This window comes from Rhipicephalus sanguineus, chromosome 9, assembly GCF_013339695.2.
Source record: "Rhipicephalus sanguineus isolate Rsan-2018 chromosome 9, BIME_Rsan_1.4, whole genome shotgun sequence".
Taxonomy (NCBI): domain Eukaryota; kingdom Metazoa; phylum Arthropoda; class Arachnida; order Ixodida; family Ixodidae; genus Rhipicephalus; species Rhipicephalus sanguineus.
In genome coordinates this window covers 34,002,428-34,023,472 of record NC_051184.2, presented here as the reverse complement: position 1 = coordinate 34,023,472, position 21,045 = coordinate 34,002,428, and the positions used below count along the sequence as shown (strand labels likewise).

The following is a 21,045-nucleotide window of genomic DNA, read 5'->3' as shown; positions in this document are numbered from 1 at the left end:
CATCGAAATGCGGACGTTGTGGCATGGGAATCGAACCCGTGCCCTAGCGCTTAGGAGCCCGACGCCGCAGCCGCGAAGCCAACAACTGTGGGTGCCTGTGGTTGAAAGGACCGTTCTTCGTACTTTTAACGTGCAGTGTTCAGGCGCACAGTCTTTCGTGCAGCGAAACATTTTGTGTTAGCGAGTTAGCGCGCCTGCACAAGCAGGCAGATGGGATCACGGAGATACAAAGCGGTAGGAATATTAAACATGTTGGTTGTTGTGCTTGAAACGATGCCAACCCGGTTCAGCTTTACTGGCGCTCGTGCTAAGGCAGAAAGTGAGTGATAATTCACAAGAAAGGACCCGTCACTCAGTCCGACCTGCCAACGTTGGCTTGTCGACTTCGTCGTAAGCAACAGCGTATCCGTGGCGTTTTTCAAACTTATCTTTTTGTTGGCAACTAAAGTTTTGAACGACCGTACTAAATGGCTTCTTATGTGACAGTCCTTTCTTCGCCGCCTGGAAACAGCGCAAAGTGAAAGTTTTTCATTGCCGAGGACAGAACAGTTGGGCATCAGTTGCTTTAAAGTTCCTCCGCACCCCTGTAATTTCGCAGCGAGCTTGTTAGGCGTGGAATAACCAACACCGTTGAAGCGAGCATTGGTTAAGTAAACACAGTAACAGTGCGTTTGTTCTAGGTAGTTGCCTTGACAGACTGGTATAGCAGGATTTAGTCGAGACCTGCGTACCTGAATTCTTAGTGCTCTTTTGTTTTTTCTCTGCGCTTTAATTCTACGCCACATCACAGGGAGGTTGCTTCACTTCGATCGAAACCGTTCTTGTGTATGCAGTGTGCCGAAAAAAACAGAGGATTCGCACCTTTGCATCGGATCAGAAAAAGGAACATCGCGCTGCAAAGTTTTTAGCGGAACAGGCCTAGCGAAGCCTAGTTCAAATAAACTAACTTTGTTTAAACACAACCTGTCCGAGAACTTCGCGCGTTTGCTCAGAGTACGTAACGAACGCGCCTAAACTACGCGAAGACTGTGACGTCTAATCAACAGAACAAAAGCTATAAAAAATACAAGTTTGCCGTTCCGGTCTGCTTGCATACAATGCAAAGCACGCCGACAAGAAGTTCGGCAGCAGGTGCCTGCTGGTTGAAAAAAATATTTAAAAACATGTGAAAGGAACTCGTGGCAAGGACTTTTCTCCTTTTCTCTACGTCACTCCAGTGAAGCTCTTTGGTACGTCCGGGGTTTGTTGGTGAGAAGAACTGCGAAACTACTGCATTCGAGCGAAACATCGATGCTGATTTTTTTTTTCGTCTAGACGCCGTCACTGTGCCTTTCTATAATCACTTGAAACCTACTAAGCACAATCTCCGCCCGCAAAGCCGTGGCGCTCTTTTCAGTCGCAGTCGTGCAAGCTGGTTTCCTTTCGAACCGTAATTACATTTTCTGTGCTAATGTAAGTATCGCGCATATCGAAAACTAAAGGCTCGTCGTTCCTACGTATGGTCTGGTATGGTAAATTATGGCCTTGGGCTAAACAGTGATGTCAGAATCTCTGATGAAATTCGCAGGACGTCGAAGCTTTCAACTTAAAACCAGCGACACTAACACGCGCTTGTATAGGAACACCAACTACACTGTAAGAAAAATAAAGTCATTTGACTCCTTTCGGAGAGTCCTGACTTGCAAAGTATATGACTCTCTTTAAAGATGCACGTGAGCTCTCTTTGGGAGTCATTATACTCTCTTTTGAGAGTCGTGTGACCCACAAGAGAGTTAACGTGCCTCTTTAAAAAAAGTCATATACTTTGCAAGTCAGGACTCTCTGAATGGAGCCAAATGACTGTTTCTTTTTTTGTTTTACAGTGTTTCTGAAACACGCTAACAGTGCTTGACGTTACGGTAATGAGCCAACGTGATTGGATGGAACGTCTATGCAAATTATCTACGGTTGGGACAGTTATGACAGTGGGCGTAACTTCTATTTGTTCTTATTTTGTAATCGACTACAGTTTCCTTAGTCTGGTCGTGTCGAGAGGAAAAACTCTGACCCCAAAGTTTTAACTGTTCTTATCGCTCAGTACTAAAGCAAGAGCTAAGTAACGAAACCAACTGCCTGATACGGTGCCAGCGGAGAGCGAGCGAGTTGAGTACACACTGTGTGCGTGGTGTTCGTGCGGTGGCTAGCAACGGCGAGCGGGCGTCGTCTATCAGCTTTGTAGAGCCCGACGCCTTATCGGGAGAGTGCAACGTGCACACACACACGTCTTGTAGTAGTACGTACGCCGAGGTCTTTCCGTGTCGCCGCGTCCCGTTCGTTTGTCTTTGCCGTCAGCGCGGGTCGTTCGTGAGCGGGAACCGATCTGGGGTTTCTTCGATTCCGCGAGGTTCCAACCGCGGGGGGTACCGCGCCGCCCCGTTCGACCGTTTACGCGCTGTATTGCGCTGTATGCATTCTTTTTTTTCGGTTTCTTGCACGGTTGAGTTTCTTTCGTAGTTAGTTTCTTCTTCTTTATTTCCAGTTTGTGCGTTACGGAGACACGCACGCTGCGGGGGACCGACCCCGAATTGATTAGCTCGAGGTGTTGGCGAACTTAGTTGAGTGAGCTCGCCCCTTTTTTTCCCCCTTGAACCTCTGGAAACCCGAAACTTGCCCGTTTGCTCTGTAATGAGCAGGGGAATGAGGGGGAAGTTGTGGTCTACGCAAAGATCGCTTAACAAGTAAAAAAAGAAAAGAAACTGAATGATACTCTTCATGATTTGAGGAGCTGTGGTCGTTCGAAGAGGATGAATGAATGAATGAATGAATGAATGAATGAATGAATGAATGAATGAATGAATGAATGAATGAATGGGTGGGTGTATGGATGGATGGATGGATGGATGGGTGGTGTCCATAATTGAATTTAATGAAATGGAAATACAGACATGCCTGAGATTGTATGTACGCGTGCATATATATATATATATATATATATATATATATATATATATATATATATATATATATATGCATGCGAACTGCTAAAGTTTCTTGGGAGGGCGACGACCCCTTCCCCCTTTGGCTACGCCTGTGAGGGTGACGTGTGCAGCGGGAGGTGGCTGACATCAGGAGCGAGGATGGTGGGATGTTCTAATGCGCGAGTACATCGCAAATTTGGTGCCGCGCTCCCAGTTCTGTTTGTTCGCCAGTTCGACGTTGCAGTGACGGGAAAAGTTAGCGCCCGGTAATGCAGGGCTCGGCTCGTTCGTTTGCTCGGACGTCAGCGGTGACGGTGGTGGTGGTCAAGAGGAAGCCAACGTAGGCTTTCAGCGTGTCCCGCGGGCATATGTACTCCCACCGAGAACTTGACCAACACGCTATGTTTGAGTCGATGGCGCCCGCTTGCTCGTTCCGCGTCCCAGACAGCGGTTGATGCGTAAATAGACATAGTGGATGTTATTACCTTCTTTTTTTTTTCTCTTTAAATGTGAGCATGCAAAAATATGTAGCCTATGCGGAAGTCCGTTCCCTCTTGCCCTGTGCATGTTCTCGGGCGTCAGTTCCCGGAAGTGTTGTAAACTTGTTAACTTGGACAGCAATGCATTACACCGCAGTTTTTGAGCTTTTTTCTATTCAGAAGGATGCTGAACGTGGAGTTTTACAGCATGACATGTTTTTCTTTGAGTACTTGCAGACTTTAGTTGCGTAATTGCGTAGATGCTCTGGTCAATAACTGTAATAAAGAGGGTTGGTGAAATATTGCTAAATATATAATGTTCTGTTGATTATTGAGTAAGTTTTGATTACCACCTCTGGAGCAGTGAAAAATGTCCTTTAGTGTCGAATATCCCCCCCCCCCTTTTTTTTTACTGCTTGATAAAGTCGTCGCATTGCTGTGCGGTGTGGCTCTTCAACCAGAGACCGAGATGAAATATTCGCGTGCCACCTTTTCGTCTGCCCATATTTCCATATGAAGGGAATGTTCTGTGATAACGAGCTTCATAGACTAAGCTGTCGCACCTTAATGGGGCACTGCAGCGTCTTTTTCAGCATGGCCAGAAAACACTGCCGATCGCTAGTCGAGGCTTTTGAGAACACGCGTGCCAGACGTTATAGCGTAGCATTCGGCTTGGAATTTATAATTAATTCTCAAAGCAGGCTAGAAATCGCTCCCTCTTCTCACTACGAATGATGTTATACACCCAAATTACTACGCCATATACCCGAAGTCCACGGCTGTTGGCTGATTCGAGCATCGTGAGCTGCATAGTTACCACGGCCGCCGCGAGAGGCCGCCACGTGCCCGCGAGCGCGCCCGCGATCACACTGAAAGTAAGCTGCGCGTTCGAAGAAAAAAAAAAGAAAAGAAAGTGCTCAAGGTCATGACGCGTGCTGATGAACGGACGCATTTTCTAGCCCCGTGCCACCTTCCTCCCCTCCCTCTTGCTTAGAATAGCAGAGAGCTGAGCTAGTTGGTAAGCATTCATTCCAAAAAAAAATTGGCCGCGTATCTGCGTGTTTCGCTGCAAATGTCGTCTAAAGACGATAGAAGAGGCGCTGCATGAGATATGGACGCCATCTGGCAATACGTCGGGAAACATGAGTGCTGTGTTGCGGGCTGGTAGTCCCGGTGCAGCGGCAGGCGAAGATCGGCGGGGACGCCGGCCAGCCAGAACACGCTGTTTGGCGCGATGCGCCGAAGGAGAAGAAACGTCCGCACTCAACGAGTACTCTCCACAAACTCTCTTATTTACACGTCGCCTGGGTAAAACAGGATAACAGGAATGCCAGAACGGCGCCCCCTGTCATTCGTACAATGCAATACTGAACCGAAACCGAAACACAACATGAGCTTGTGCAGGGGGCACGGAGGAAGACAAGTTTCAGCGCAGTCGCATTTTCAGCGCGCCTTAAGAAACTAGGGTTGTAACATGGTAGGGCGAGTAGGGCCAGAAGGACCGTCACGACGAAAACCTGCCTCCTCAGTCGTATTCGCCTGGAACGTTGGTGTGGCTTCGCGTTCCCTCCTCCGCTCCTGGCCTTTCCACAAAGCTACTGCCTAAGTACGAAGGCCCCTACCGCGTCCTACGTCAAGCATCCCCAGTTGACTATATTATTGAGCCTGTTCAATCATCTACGGACCGCCGTCGTCGCGGCCGCCAGACTGTTCACGTCGATCGACTGAAGCCGCATTATGACCCACCAGTTGTACCTGTTCCTTAGGTCGCCAGGATGGCTCCTTTTCCGCGGGGGAGTGATTTGTAACATGGTAGGGCGCAGACAAGAACGCCTGCGAAAGAAGAAGACGAAGACGGTTGTTGTTGGCGCTCGCGCTTGCTCGGCTTGGACCGCTGATCACTTCAGCTGTGACAATCTTTTAATAAACGCGTTACTGTCTCAACGTTAAACGCATACCATCAAGGTCTTTAAAATTGCGTATCTATGTATTTTCTATTAAAGGAACACACCACCTAATACTTACCTAATGATGTTACGCCTCAGATATGCGTAATATTTACTTTTTGACCGACAACGTTCACAAGTATGAACAGCTGTACCAGTTCAAGATGGGTGGGCGGTAAGCAAGTCGTTCAACTTTGGCCGGTTGGCTGAATCGGGTGACGTGCCGACAAACAGAAAGACAGACAGACAGACAGAAAGACAGACCAAAATTTCTGCGTTTAAGTTCCCCAAGAAAGACTATCGTCTTTAAAAGACAGGGCGTGCAAACACGGACACAAAAAAGACGTCACGACACCACGAACGCCTCCTGCGCTGCTTTCAGCGCGCCCGCTGGTACGGAAGGAGAGAGCAAGCGCTTGAAGCGTGCGGCAGATCCCTGTAACTCCGCTCGTGCTTGACGGATTCTAAAAATGTTAGCGGCAGTCGATTCGCCAGGCAATAAGCTCTCGTAATGAAGCCATTAGACGATTACTTAGAAGAGTTTTGCAGGGCCCCTTTAAGAACAAGAGGTATAACTTATAGAAGCTTGCGCGAGTTTGTCACAGCTCATTGACACAGTGCTCAAAAAGCTCTGAGAGTCTAGAAATTGAGATGACTCGCTTAGAGTGAATAAGCTCAAAGTTCGGCAGGTGTTGGCTTGCCTCCCGCTTTTAACAGCTTTCGACTGCAAATTCCATTCGCTCCAGTTTCCTTTCTTTTTGGTAGACAGCAGGTCCCGTTTTCGGTTAATCCTGTCTTATTATTTATTTATTTCTCTCATCGCATGCGTATCCAGCAGACATGGAGGAAGGAATACTAAGGAGAGGCCCTATCCTATTTCAATGCATTGGGCGAAAAGTGTGGCGGAAGTGACGTCAGATTTATGGGGCAAACAAACCGGTATGGGGCAAACAAAACAGCAGACGCCCCGTGGCGTGCTCTCCGCGATGGTTAGCATCTGCGCAGATTTGTAGTCCTGGCGTAAACTTAGCGCGTATTGTGCGGTTCGCACGCAGTAAAATGTTGCAAGCAGACGTTTACCAGGCTGTTCGTGCGTGGCAGGCCCGAGCGCTGCGTGCTGAAATTCTTCGTGGAGCATTTTTGTGCAACAGTACAGAACACCGGTACGTGCCGTGATCAAAAACGTTCAGCCCCTGCATCATCGTATTCGAACTAACCTAGCAGTGATTTACGCGTTCTGCTGGGTGTTAGGCCTTCCCTTTCTCGTAGCCCGATTTCCCGATCTGTTGCCGGATTAGCGGTTCTTTGTTCGTGTATATGGAGTGAGCGTAGTAGCTATTCGGCGCAATGCCAACCTATAGTTGACATAACTTCACGTCGAAAAGAGGACACCGCTGTATTGTATACGCGATCGTGCACGTAAAGTTTGTAATTCCAGTACGCACACAACAAGCACGCAGCGAGCCCACACCGCACTATACATGTATCACGTAGTCCGATAACAACATAAGTTTATTGCCCTTTCGTTGAACGACACAGCCTCTAAAAACGTACGATGCCTTCGACGCATGTTATGTACGGCGCGCGAGACGCCAAAAAAAAACAAAAGTTCACGTGTGTTCTGAGTTGACACAATGAGTAAGAAGCAACAGAGCGCACATCCGAGAGCTTCGCATGCAAATACCATGCATTAGTGATCAGCAATGAAGCGAACGGGTACGTACACATGAAAAGTGACACCCGGTACTTTCCGCAGTGCACGCGATTTGCACCGGGTATACGCAACCATACGCAACAGCCGGGCATTGCGTAGCTTTCCTAAAGAACACGCACAAGGAACAGCATGCGTGAATAGACTGCGCCGCGGCGCCGCTTGCACGGCGAAAAAAAAAATGGCTCGAATCGCGCATGCGCTTGCAAACGACACGGCGGAAATCGCGAAATATTTCGAGGCTCCTTCGCTAGGAGGCGATGCGGGTGTTTGCGATGTCGAGGCTTCACGAATGTGACGTCAGGGCCTCTCCTTAGTTTTCCTTCCTCCATGCCAGTAGACACACATAGGTCAGTGTTCAGAACGTCATGTGACGCGGAATCTAAGCTCCCTGAGCTTCGTAAATCGCTCATAAAAGCAGTAAGCATATGCCCTTTCTGACTTCCCTCTTTATATATTTGAAGTTTTAACTGCTGTTCGACGAAGCAGAGGAAAATGAACGTATAATGAGCACTCCTGAAATCCGCGTCGCTTTCCGCTCAGAATCCAGAGAAGGCATTCCAAGTCGCTATTTCAGACTCTCGCGATTCCTTCTGCTCGTAGGATCTTTCTTGGGAGGCATTCTTCAACGCCAAAGAAAAGAAATCAAAGCACAGCCTCGGACAGAGAAATATGCACAGTCGTTGGACGATGCCCTCTCTCTCTTTATCTCGCATCCAAAACGAGAGAACTCGCGCGACCTGAAAACCCCGCGCTGCTGAAAATCGCCTTTGAAGAGGACACTACCACGCACGCCGCTCTTTCCATCGAGCATGTACAGTAGAGCGAAGTGCTGCACTGCCTTTATAAAGTGAGAACTCCAGGAGCAGGCATCGGCGGCAGCGGAAGGCTTTGTTCTCCCATCTCGGCATTCGAAGCCTGCCGTCGCGAGCACAGTTTTTACGGGTCCTCCGAGAGACCCAGGGAACGGCTGCGGAAAAGAGAGCCCGAGCTTGGTTCGGTTCACTTTCAAGGGGGGTTGTGTCTCTGCCCGCCTGGGTGTGTATAGAGGTTCGAGCCGCGGCTTCCTTTTCGCGTCCATCCTACTTCCATTGCCGGCGTTCCCTTCTTCTTCTTCCACCACCGACGCCGCATCGGGTTTTATATCGAATCTCGTTCACTCTTAATCCTCTCCCGACTCCGGCCTCACGCACGAAATAAGCGAGTTTTGCGACGGCTCGAAAAACCATTTTCAACCTCTCAACCTCTTCGCTTCTCTCCTTCAATCTCCCGTTCCCTCTTTACTTAAAAGCCTGAATACCCGCTCGCATGTACGCGGAACGTACGTCTATAAGGAGGGACGGCCGCGCAGAAAGCATCCTTAAGCTCGTATATGGAGTACGTCACTTCCCCTTGTCTCCTCTGGCTCTTGAGCCTCCGCTGCCGGCGAAAGGGGGCTGCCGCCGCCGTCGCCGGCGGCGGCGTAAGATGCTTTTATCGCGGCTTTGTTTTGATCCAGGCCTACGCTTTTTCGAGCTGAAAGCTTTTAAGCGATATACACTACTCGCCACTTTCCCCGGACCTCTCTCTCGCTCTCTCCGTGTCTTCATCGATGTCTCATCCCTTACGCTTTCCGAGGCCTAAGTGGTTTCGGCTCGCCCGACATGTCGCGCGCGATGTTCTCCATTTATCTCTGGGTGCGGGATTCCTTTGTATAGGCTTCTTCCCGCCGTCCATATAGGTAGCCCGTTTTTAGGGGATGGAGCGATGTTAGGGGGAATGGTAACGTGCCCCCCTCCCCCCCTTTTTTTTCGCAGCAACATCGACGCAATACTGGAATACTGGAAATCATGCATGGTTTGTCCACATACGTGCGCCGCGGCGCCCGCATCTACCGTGCTCATGCCCGAAGACCTCTCAGAGACATAACGGATCTTAAATCTTATCTTGTTAGGAAGCGCAAGACTGGACACTCTGAATCAATGGTCTCAGTCACAAGCGCCATTGCTTTTAAAATCCGTTCTTATTATCAACTTGATTGTTACGAATGGGAACAGCCTTTGTCATTGTCTAAATACCCATGTTAGATGCTTAGGACAGTGTCTCCGCGTGAGCGGAGATAGTAATTGTCTTCTCCCCATCCTAGTCGTCAGGACTGTTGTTATTGTCCTAAGCGCAGTTATGAGTGTGTAGCGAGTGAGCACCATGGGCCTGAAAAGGCTGTCAAGTTTTGCGGGCATGATTGTTTCTAGAGGGTTCACGAGGAGCTCAAGGTTTGGCATGGATGAGGAACGACATGGACAGTGACATGGACGAGGAAGGGCGACAGGTGTTTTCTCACTTTCAACTTGCGTTTATTGAATCCACCGCGTGAAAGCACAGCGAATAGCACAGCGAATACACACACAAGCACAGCGAATACAAATATCTACGAAATGCAATCACAGAGGCCTTTCTATCGTATAATTTTTTTAGCCGAGCATAGACGTCACTGACACGCGTATCCCCATGCCGACCATTGCAGAAGTTCTGGAGAAGTTGGAGCCTTGAACGAGATGAAAAATCCTTGAACAAATGGGGTCGCTGGAGCTGCTGTTTCGACAAGTGCTCCTTGTCATCTTCAAGGCGTCATTTTTGTATAATTGTCTCAGACTGTGGTAGTTGTGAGCATGGCCTACTGGAACTCTGGAGTTGCATGGACGTCCCCACTCCAGCGCACATGCTCAAGTTCATTCCTTCTGCCGCTAGGGACGGAACGTATGAGCGGTGTGGCGCTAGTCAGCTCCTGTTTGCCGACATCAGCTTCAGCGCTCGTGGTGATGTTTTCAGCCAGCGCAGAGCGCTCGTATCGTGCAACTATTATACATAAATACAAAATACCTCGGAAATAAAGATATGAAAAGTTATTTAGGAATTATTCTGGTTAGAATGGATGCCTAGGGACACAACATCATGTTGGAAGTCCTACACCACGCAAGTGATCCTTGTCATCACACGGATTCACACGTTAGGCAACCACTATACAATTAATATTTAACCGAACTGCATAGCTTACTTAGGCCTCTGTATAAGTTTGCAAAGACAGTCACATATATGCCAGCAGTTCGTCACAGGATGTGGGCGTTTTCACTTCAACGCCGTCCGAACGGCCGCAGAGTATAGCAGACGAAGTCGTTGTGGAAGCGCCACCAATGGCGAGCGGTCGAACGATAGCTGGGACACGCGCTCCCATAGAAACCCGCTGTCTGTACAGGTCAGGAGTATAGTAGGTCGTGGTTGAGAGAGTCCACAACCGCGCCAGTGTCCCAACTAACGGCAGAATGCGGTTAAAGTGGCGATTACGTGAACGATCGGATCTTCTTTTCTCATTGCCTGTTCACGTATAGTCGCAACTCCCGGCAGCTGAGGACTTCTCATCGGGCCCCCTCTCTCAGCGAGCAGCGTATGCATAGGCGTGCGCACGTGAGGGCTAAGAGGGGTCGCAAAGTCTGCCCAATACTGTTACTCCGTCGGAATTGTCCCGTCATTGTTTAAAGAGCAGGTTTTTGACGGTAATGGCGGCAGAAGGTTCCTGTGGTTGCACTCCAAGAACTGTTTACTTCGCACCTTTACACCTGAGAAGCCATGGGACAAAGGCAGGTCATCGTGAGCAGCATGTCGTCGCTGAACATTCATTTTTTCGCCCATTGTGAAGCATATGGTCTTTTGGACTCGACCAACTGGGGGAGGGGGGCGGGGGGAACTGCGATGAACTTTTGCCCTCCCCCCCTCTTTTTTTTTTCTTTAATGGGGAACCCTGCGCATGCCTATGCGTGTATGAGACCTCTGTCTTCCTCAGCGTCCAGACAGCTGTCACCGGCAGCTGTCCTCCAGCGATCCTCTTCTCTCCGCGTGGGAAAGCGGCAAAATATAAAGGTATCGTGAGCCAAGCCTATACGAAACGTGGCCGAAAGCCTGTCTGCCTTGACAGTCACAGTGCACGGCTATGTGTCCGCGCGGCCGGACTGGAAAGGAGCGCGAGCGTTGGAACGCTCCTGTCCGGCCATGATGTCCGTATGAACACGTTCACCCGCCGCTCGCATTTCTTGTCGCGTGTCTCTCTATGTCAATATACACGACTTCACTTTACCGCGTTATTGTGCATGCCTTCGCTCCTCACTCACAATTCTTCTTCAGGCGAATCTTGGTATAACTCATAGCTTTCGGTGGTGGCGTCGTTCTTTAAAGGGACACTAAAGAGCATAACGATTTTTCTCGCATTAGTAAAGTAGTCTTCCATGATACCAAAAACACCACGCTTGCTGCGAGAAGACGCTTAATAAGCGAGAAAACGCGCAAAAAGAAAATAGAGGTGGCGACGCCACCTTGGAATTCCCGCACCATTTGCCGTGGCGTCACATATTTTTGACGGCGCCTGCTTGTGCCTACGTAGTTCCTAATCGGTTAAATCAAAGTACATTGTCCTCTGAGGGGGCCAGAGACTTGACATAACGAGTTTGTGGAAATTTCGTCGAGCCAGTGGCGCCAAAATACTTTAAATGCTCTTTGAAGTCTTTTTACGTCAAGAATTACAAAGTTCGGCGCGAAATTTAAAAATGAAACTTTGAACTCGGTTTTCTCCTCTAATAATAAACCTATGGTGGTGAAATAAACTACACAAGAGTTCTCCGAGCCCACTTTATCAATATAAACCAATTAATTGTTTCTCTTTAGTGTCCCTTTAAAAGTGTGTGAATGCGAGCCACTTGGCACTTATCCACAGCTGAAAACAACGCAAGGTAAACACAGACACGATGCACACAGGACTTTATAATCTCCCCTCCACCGTGTGCTCCATTTCAATGTAGATTCGCGTGTTTTCACAATAAACCGAGCAGTTGGCAGTCAGCGCTAGTCCCGTTTACCTTGAGCTGTTTTCAACTATGTAGCAATCTTTCTGTTGAAACGTTGCGCTAGCTTCACTTTCCATCTTATATGAGAAATCGTACCAGCAACTTCACGAAGTGAACGAGGAACTGAAGAAGAAAGTCTTCCAGTGATACGCAGACGCGCATCCCTGCGGTTACCACCAGATATACTATATACCACGTTGAGCTCCCCTCAGAACCCATCTTGCGAGGAACAATGGCCGCAACTCGGCAGTGGGGACAGCCCTCCTTCCGCTCATACACAGTGGCGATGGTCCGGCTCGCCTCGCATCTTTGCGATGAAAGGGAGCCGGCATTCGCCCCGCCCTCAGCCGTGGCCCTGATGGCGAACTGGGAACAAAGCCTCCGTCCTGGTCCCTTTGTGTACTTGTATGTGTGCGCGTCCGAGACGTTCGAATCTGCCGCCTCGTATCCGCCTGCAGTGGTAGAATCTTGCGAAGCCCTTTACACGGTACCACTGCGGAGCTCTGGAAAGAAAAAAGAAAAAAAAAAGCCACGCATTTGTACGCCGATGGCGACATCTCGGCTGTAAGGACGAGGAGTTGTAAATGCGGTGTGGCATCGTGCGCGCGAGCGTGACACCTAGCTAGCAAGAAAGTTGAGAAACGTGTACGAGATTACTTCACGTCTGATGCTGTGGTTGACGTCGAAATTCCGAACCTATAGCTACATCGATGCTATACCAAGACATAAGCGAGCGAACGCACACACACACACACACACACACGCACACACACACGCACACACACACACACACACACACACCACGCACGCACGCACGCACGCGCACACACGCACACACACACACACACACACACACACACACACACACACACACACACACACACACACACACACACACACACACACACACACACACACACACACACACACGCGCGCACGAAATGACCCCACGCCGTTCTGAAGTTTCGTTCGCTTGGGGTCTTCCGGTCCGTGCTGATTATTCGAAAATTATTCGGTATGCCGAACGTGAACTCAGCGATTCGTTCTTCAAAGTTTGCGACTATTCGCATACCCCTAATGTTGTCTTGCGCTGGCTAAGAATGTAATTCTGGCAATAAGAGTATTGGCGGCTATAATGTTAACCAGTGTTGGTCAGTATGACAGTTAATGTAGGTTAGTTTTGGTATAACGTTGGTATAACGATGGATAACGTTGGTATAACGATAGTCTCGGCAGCAGAGTGAAATAACCACTGAACCGTAGCACAGTGTACACGCAGGTAGGAAAAGCAAGAACGAAAAAAATATATTGTAAAGTGATGCGCAGTCCACAATATTAAATTTCCATTTGTAAATTACCGGCGCCCCACGTCATTTTTTTTTTCTTCTCGGGATGTTTTTACGCTTGTGTATACTGCTTTCTTCAGGGTGTAACCGACGAAGCGGGTTTTAAAATTTTCATCATCGCGCACGGCCGCACTCTGAAATGGTTTCGAACGCCCAGGAGGACCGGGCTACTATCTGCTGACGATAAACGCCAGATCGCCGGGATCGGAAAAGAACTCGTACTGAGAAAACAAAAACAAAAAAAAACGAGAAAGATCGATGGCGCCTTAGAACCTTAATACCGGCGCGAATCATTAGTGCACCGTCGCCCTGCTGTTCCGGAACATTGCTGCACTAACGTGCGCGCTGGATTTGGGTCATGACCCGTAGAAAATTAACGGTTTGGCACCGTCTATAGTGCCGGACGAAGAAGCTTATCGCACCCACTTTTTTCCTTAATATTTTAACGTGTAAGTGTTTCGCAGTGATCCACGGAGAACGTACCGACGTCGCGGATGGAGGTCGGTAAAAGGGCACGCTGGTTTTCTATAGCGTCGGCGCGAGATGTCTCCTAATTCATACCCGGTTTCTACGTTTAGTCTCTCAAATAACTTCCAGCTTCTAGTTCTAGGTCTCTCAATTCACTTCAGGTTTCTGCTTGCAAGTTGTCCATTTACGTCCGCCTTCTAGCTCCAGTCTCCCAATTCACTTCCGGTTTCTACTTCGTCTCTCATTTCATTTCCTGTTTGTACTCTAGTCTATCTATTCATTTCTGGTTTCTGCTTCCAACCTCTCATTTAACTTGCGGTTTGTACTTCGTCTCTCATTTCACTTCGACTTTCTACTCCAGTCTGCCAATTCACTTCCGGTTTATGCTCCCAGCCTCTCCTTTAACTTCCGGTTTCTACTTTCACTCTCTAATTCATTTCCAGTTTCTACATCAGTTTGTAAATTCACTTCCGGATTCAACTTCGTATCCCATTTCACTTTGTTCCTACTCCATTCTGTCAATTCACTTTCGCTTTCTGCTTCCAGTCTCTCAATTCACTTCCGCTTTCTGCTTCCAGTCTCTCATATCAATTCCAGTTTCTACTCCAGTCTGTCAATTCACTTCCGGTGTTTGCTTCCAGCCTCTCATTTCGCTTCCGGTTCTTGCTTCCAGCCTCTCAATTCACTTCCGGTTTCTACTTCCACTCTCTCAATTCGCTTACAGTTTCTACTTCCAGTCTCCCAAGTATTGCCGCAACTATTTCGACGTCATACTCATGTGTCGCTGACTGGTTCAGCAGCTTTGCGAACGCAGTCGCGGAGATGAAGGATCGTTCACTGAGCGATGCCACCAAAACGGATGCTATTCGGGAAAAGCGGTCCATCGCGACCAAAATGGTGGCGCGACCTCTGGATCAGTCGCCGGTGTGAATGCGTCCTTGGACCTAATTCGTCTATACAGGGCAAGCCTATAGGCGTGTCCGACCTCCGATATCCTCACGAGAGGCGTTAGCTTTTTTTTTCTTTGGGCGTTTTTGTTTCTTAGTTATTTGGGGCTCCCTTTTATTTTCTGTGTGTTCTTGTACTAGTGTCCACTTCCCTTGGGACCGACCATCGTTAGAGAGGTCCGGCGTGGCGGCGTCCCGATTCCCATGAGTGGAGCGACCGGCCTTCCAATCTGGGAGGGTGACCAGGGCGCGCCCGTGGGTCAGAGCCACGTTGATCACACAGTTAATGCGGCCGCCGGAGTTATGCACCTTAAAAGCGCCCGTTACTCTTGGCGCTTCGAGCTTAAAACTAACTGTGCTCATTACTAACTATTCTCATTAACTATGATCATCTCTACGAGAATTATCATTCAGCACGAGGATGAATGGTTCCTGCAATATTGTCAGATTGTGGCAATTGGAAGCTTGTAATACGTGATCATCGTTGGTGTTTGCGATAACGTAACGGTCAGGTAGGCTAACTGTTGAATATTCTATCTCGGTATTTGTGATAATGCCACACGGTCAGGTGTGCTCCGGCCTAATTGTTGAATGTTCTATGTCTCTGCCCTACGAGCAGTAGATTGGACGTTCTGTTAGAACCACGCAGACAGTGTCGTTCGTCCCTGTCCACTTCATTTCCATAATAATCCGCTTTCTTCGATTGACTCGAAACGCACGCGCGCTCAATAAGAAGTAACGGTAACAGGTAAAACGCAATAATCTACTACGATGAAGAGAGACGGCCGTGGACCCCGTTACAAAAGAGCGAAACTCGGCACAGCTAAGCCGCCAACCGAAGCGGAATGCAATGTCTTCGTTACTTGTCGTCGTGTGCGCAAAATTAATACCGAAGCCAGCGGGAGGGGTCCAAGTTATATTATTGTTTCTAATACTTATGGGGCTTCATTATTGCAAGCTGAGAGAGGGAAAGAAAGAAAAGGAACTAGCTCATTGTATCAGGAATGGCATTCGAGAAATACATTTCTGTAATTGCGAGAGTTAGGAATGAGCGGAATGAATGAACAAGAACACTAGATATGACTAGAAAAGAAACAGAGAGAGAGGGAGGGAACGGTTGAGCGCAAGAAGTGTGGACATAGAAACGGAATCTCGCGGCTTCGCTTTTGTCTCCAGGCTATGGCTAGTGTTACAGGCTATTCTAATTTTGGCCCCCTCTGTTCCTCTTTTCTTTTCTTTTTTCTTATCGTTTCTGGTAACGGCTGCAATAGCTCGCCGTTCTCTTTCGCCACCCTGTATTTCCTCAGCGCGAGTTATATCTGCGATCGGGCTCGGAGCTACTTCAAGGCTTCGTATGCGCCTAATCCCGTTGACGATTGGTCGGCGATGTTTTAGTCTTCTTTGGTTTCGATTTGCTTCGCTTTTTCTTGTTTCCACGTTGAGTTTCTTTCGTTTTTAGTGAGAGACCCATGCAGAAATTAAAACAATGACGACGCCGGCCCCCGTCGTGGTCTTCTTGTTTGTCTTCTGTTGGCTGCTTAAGAAACATTGGCTACGAGTCTCGTTCGGGGGGAGGAGGAAAGAGGGAGCGAGGAGTTTTCGAAGCTCATTGGAATCGGTCTTTCTTTCTTTCTTTCTTTCTTTCTTTCTTTCTTTCTTTCTTTCTTTCTTTCTTTCTTTCTTTCTTTCTTTCTTTCTTTCTTAATACTTATTAAGGATTTATTACGTTCCTCATCGCAATCTGAAAAACCAACCTAATATTTTTCTTCGCCCTTTGCGTCTCCCGTCTATTGTATTACGTTTCGTTTCTTTCCGAGGGCTGCGCGCAAATGAACTGTTTCTGATTCAAATTGAAATAACAGCTTTCATTATTATTCACGTGGCCTCCATTCTTTTCCTTTCTTTTTTTGCTTTTGTCTCGCTTTTCTCCCAACCTCTACTTTAACTTTGTGCAATTCGATCGTTTACCTCGAAAATGTATGCAGTTCGTGAGCAACGGCTTTTAAGCGAGTGTTTTGTATAATAACGCAGTCTTCGTTTCGAAACATTTGTTCCATTGTCCCAAGAGCACAAGTGTGTTATTTTATTTACTTTTTAATTTTTTGTTAAAGGGGCAGGGGTATTTCGTTTCTGTCGATTCTACGTAAAGCTATGCTGCGAGGATCTCATTGATTTTGTTTTCTTCCTTTTCGATCTCACTCTATCAAAAAGGAATTTGGGACGAGGCTAACAAAGGTCGCGACTGTGCATTTTGCGTAATGCGGCTCGTGTTTCGAAATTCGCTGGAACTGAAGAGCACCTCTTAGTCTCTGGTTGCACGCGTTTGTCCCGACCCGACCTTTTCTCGCCTTGCGCTTGTTGTTTCCATTTTTCTTCTTTCGGAGGTTATGTCGTAATGCAAACTCGGTTTCTTGTTTTAACAGCTCTGCGAATGTCAAAATTATGCGAGGCTCTGTCGCCCACGCGGACTCTATTCAGCGCGTAGTCGAGGGCATGCCGATTCTTGATCGTTGATCGGGGACGATTCCCAGAATTGGAATTTTTTTTCCCGCGCTTATCCGGATCAGCGTGTCAGTGATGTTTCTTAAGTGGAGGTATTTAAGTTCCCGAAGCAATGTTCTCGCTATCTGCTGTCGTCTCGCTTTTCTCTCACGGTCTTTTTTTCGCCTTGAATTGGCCCCTGTTCATCCGCTGCTCAGTCTTTCGGGAAGCGACAGGTTGTGAACCAAAGCGATTTATTCGTCTGGAACATAGGTAGACACGTACTCAATATATTATGTTTAACACTCGTTATGTCAAAATCGCGCAGGTGTATGTTATACGTCGATTATGTTTCTTGTGGAAGCCGAATTTCGTTCGGCCGCCCTAGTCTCTTACTGGCTATGAGGTTTTGCTGCCGAGCTTTAGGTTGCCGGTTCGATTCCCGCACTCTACTTTCGCAGATGCTCTCATGTACTGTACATGAGTACAGTATCGAGCTGGGGCGTAGCCAAGGGGGGGGGGGGTGTTGGGGGGATTCAACCACCCCCCCGAAATTTTTCAATTTTGCTTGCGCATATATACACGCACACATACAAACGCACGCACGAACACACATAATGTATGCTTGAACCACCCCCCCCCCCCCCGAAAAAAATTTCTGGCTACGCCCCTGGTATCGAGAACGCCGGTTGGTCAAACATAATGACGTCCGCGGCATGCTTATTTTTCAAGGCGTTGTTTCCTGTGTGCTGTTCAGTGAACAGTTTCGCGCAGGCTAATTACTTCTTAAAGTATTCGAATTTGCCCAGCAAGGTGCGTTGCCTATGTGATAGTACTTGAAATCCGTAAGTCATGTAGAAACAATGCAGCGCAACTTAGCATTCTTAATGATAGATTGGACATTTAGGGGGGCACCTTAATAATTATGATGAGTAAATTTGAAAGCATTATCTTTCGCTGAGTTTTGTAGCTGAGTTCAGTGTTGCGGCGAAATGTTGTCTCGTACTTCGTCCGCAGCGAATTCGCGCCTGCAGCCGTACAATCGTAAATACCACAAGTGAACGGTTGCAGTCGCAAATAAGCGCTTCTCATCGTAGACGCCCTTTTGGACACTTCGTGTAACGAAGCGTGAATTGTAGATAGAAGAGGGGGGTCAAGTTGTCTCATCTGCACCGGCGCCGCATTTGCGGTGCTCCCAGCCGTCCCCTTCGATTGCTCGAACACGCGTTTGCTGAGGTGAAGATGTTGTGGCCTTAGGTGTAGGCCCGGTTCCGCCGCATCTCCACTCTCTACCCCTCTCTGTTCCCGGCCACTCCGTCCTTTAGCTTATTTATTTCTTTTTGGGGCGTGGCGCATTAGTTATTCGGCAGCGTGACAGTAATGAAGCGACAACAAATGGCTGCCCTCGGTCCTGTAAGCGCGGCTTGTCTGGGTGACGTCGCGCAGCGTCTGTGTGTTCACATTTATTTGTTCACTTACTTTTTTCCTTAGCGGCGCATTACCAAAGACCGGGCCTTCAAATAAAGCGCACAAAAAAGAGGTATTCTTATGGGAAAGAAAAATCAAAATCACAGATCTGTGTGAAGAAACCGCGACGTTAACGCCCGCGCGAATGCCTGGCGTCGGCGAGAACCATGAGAAGCACCGCATTTGGGCGAGGAACGGAGAGATTGCTTAGGTCAGCGACTTGCCAAGCGCCCGAAAAGTAAAGGACGGGAGCTACGGGGCGGGGGGGGGGGGGTGCAGGGCAGGTTGCAGGGGGGCTGTGATGTATCCGACGTGTGCTATGTTGTAATCGCCCTGCGAAAAGTACTTTGCGACATCCCCGCAGCGTAAAAGGTGACGACGCCTTTTCCTGCTCCCCAGGTTGCGGAATTCTTCAAGGAACAGCCCTTTCTGTACAGCTTACGTTTAGGTTTGTTCGGATCCAGTTTAACTGTCGGATCCGTGGCGGCGCAGCGCGATCACTTTAGAAGCTTTTATGTAAGACACGTGGGCGCTGCCGCCTTGGGCTGTTCAACCCAGGTTTTTAACTAAACATGTCGTCACTACGTTTACTTAAAAAGCAATTGGCTTCTTACTTACTAAATTCCTAGGAGGAGCAAATAACCTTTATCTAAAACGGCAAGATTAGGAAGGATCGGCTCCCTTGCCTAGAGGGCAGCCATGAGTCCTCGTGCTTTGGCGGCATCCTCGGCTTGCAGAAGGACTTGGAGTTGCACTTCGGGGCCTGCGCTTAGCAGTGCGGCAGGTTTATGTCTATTTTAACACGAAAGTGTTTTGCCGGGGTCCACCAAGACTTCACTGATATCATTTCTGTCACGGATGTGACGTCGGTAAAAGGCACACGAACAGATGACAAAGAAAAAGCAGCAGAAAAAGTTTCGTTGATTTGGATGACCAGGGAGTCGAACCCGCGACAGCGCGCGAGAGAGTTTCTTTAACGGCCAATGAAGAGCTTCGCCTAGCGGTGCGCCTAGCAGGCTTTTTCAGATTGGTATGGTGAAGAACCAAGTGACGTAAACAGTGTTCGACAGATACGGAACATACAGATACGCTCGGTAGGTGCACAGAGGGGTTAATACAAAGGTTAGTGCTTCGTCTCGCGCGGTGTACTGTTTCTTTAACTGCCCATTTTCAGTCGATCTTATAGGGCAATCGAAGCGATTAACCAATAACCTGTAAGAAGTACGACCGTGAGTTTTTCACGGCGAAGCTGTGTGTAACTAGGCGTTCCTGTAACTTTGGGTACAGCTACCATGTCAGCAATTACGTGCTCAACAGAAAAACCCCTAGCAGGTATGCGCTGTGCCGCAGAAATTAATAATAATAATAATATCTGGGATTTAACGTCCCAAAACCGTGCCACAGCAATTGGGCAAACCCTATTACTTACCACTGGTCCACTAAAAATAAAGAGAAAGAAACTGAATAAATAAGTAAATGTATAAACAAATGAACTAAATAAATTCGCAAGTAAATAAACAGATAAGTGAAATAAATAAGTGAAATGACAAAATAAACTTAACAAATAAATAAATGCGTAAACAAATAAATAATAGGGAGAGAGTGAAGAAATAGAGCAAATGCATTGAGCTTAAACTGACTACGTCCAGTTGGCTACTCTACACATTGGGAGAGGAATAAGGGAGTAAGTAAATAATAAATACATAAGTAACCTTCGTGCTGCACATCTGGCCTATGAAAATCGAGTTGGAAGCACTTTAAGGGAGCGTAGGCTAAATTAGAAAGTGCTGAACCTTTCTTTGCCTTCCATTAAAGTTACGCGTCACCTCCGCTGTGTATTACACGGCTTGCTGATCATCCACCTTCATAGAGTGGAATGGTTCGTCAATTTCGTTCTCCACCTTGGCAATGTTGGGAAGTGTTCGGTCAGTTCATTATCGGGCTTGCATTGATGCCAGTTGACAGTGTTCATTCTGAAGTTCTGACTGAGTTGTCTGATTATTTTATTCCTAGTGCCGGCCAAGCTTGAAGGACCACCACGGACCACGCTCAACGCGTCAGCGGGGACCACATTGGTTTTACGATGCGACGCTGAGGGCGACCCGCCCCCTGTGATAACGTGGTGGAAGGACGGCAAGAGGGTAAGCTATTGGTTTATTTATTTGCGATTTATTCATCGAATAGTGGGCTTCTATAAGGCTTCTATGGACTTATAATGGGTTTCTATAAGTTCTCCGAGCGTGTTTTGAACACCTAAGGCTAAAATCCTGTCATTCGATGTGTTTATAGGCAGTCATATATGGCTTGTTTGAATGACCGTCTAATGATGCCTTCACTGTGACACCTAAGGCATTGTGTTGTCCACAATGGGT

The 21,045-nt window shown here is 48.0% G+C and overlaps 1 protein-coding gene across 2 annotated transcripts in view; it reads left to right on the top strand.

Annotated features, from left to right (window-relative positions):
* The window catches only part of LOC119404945 (tyrosine-protein kinase transmembrane receptor Ror2), a 336,120-nt gene that overhangs the window by 243,129 nt on the left and 71,946 nt on the right, over positions 1 to 21,045 (top strand). For both annotated transcript variants that reach the window (XM_049419130.1, XM_037671670.2), the window contains exon 3: positions 20,687 to 20,814. In XM_049419130.1, the coding sequence (XP_049275087.1) occupies positions 20,687 to 20,814 (128 nt within the window). The remainder of the gene's footprint in view (positions 1 to 20,686; positions 20,815 to 21,045) is intronic.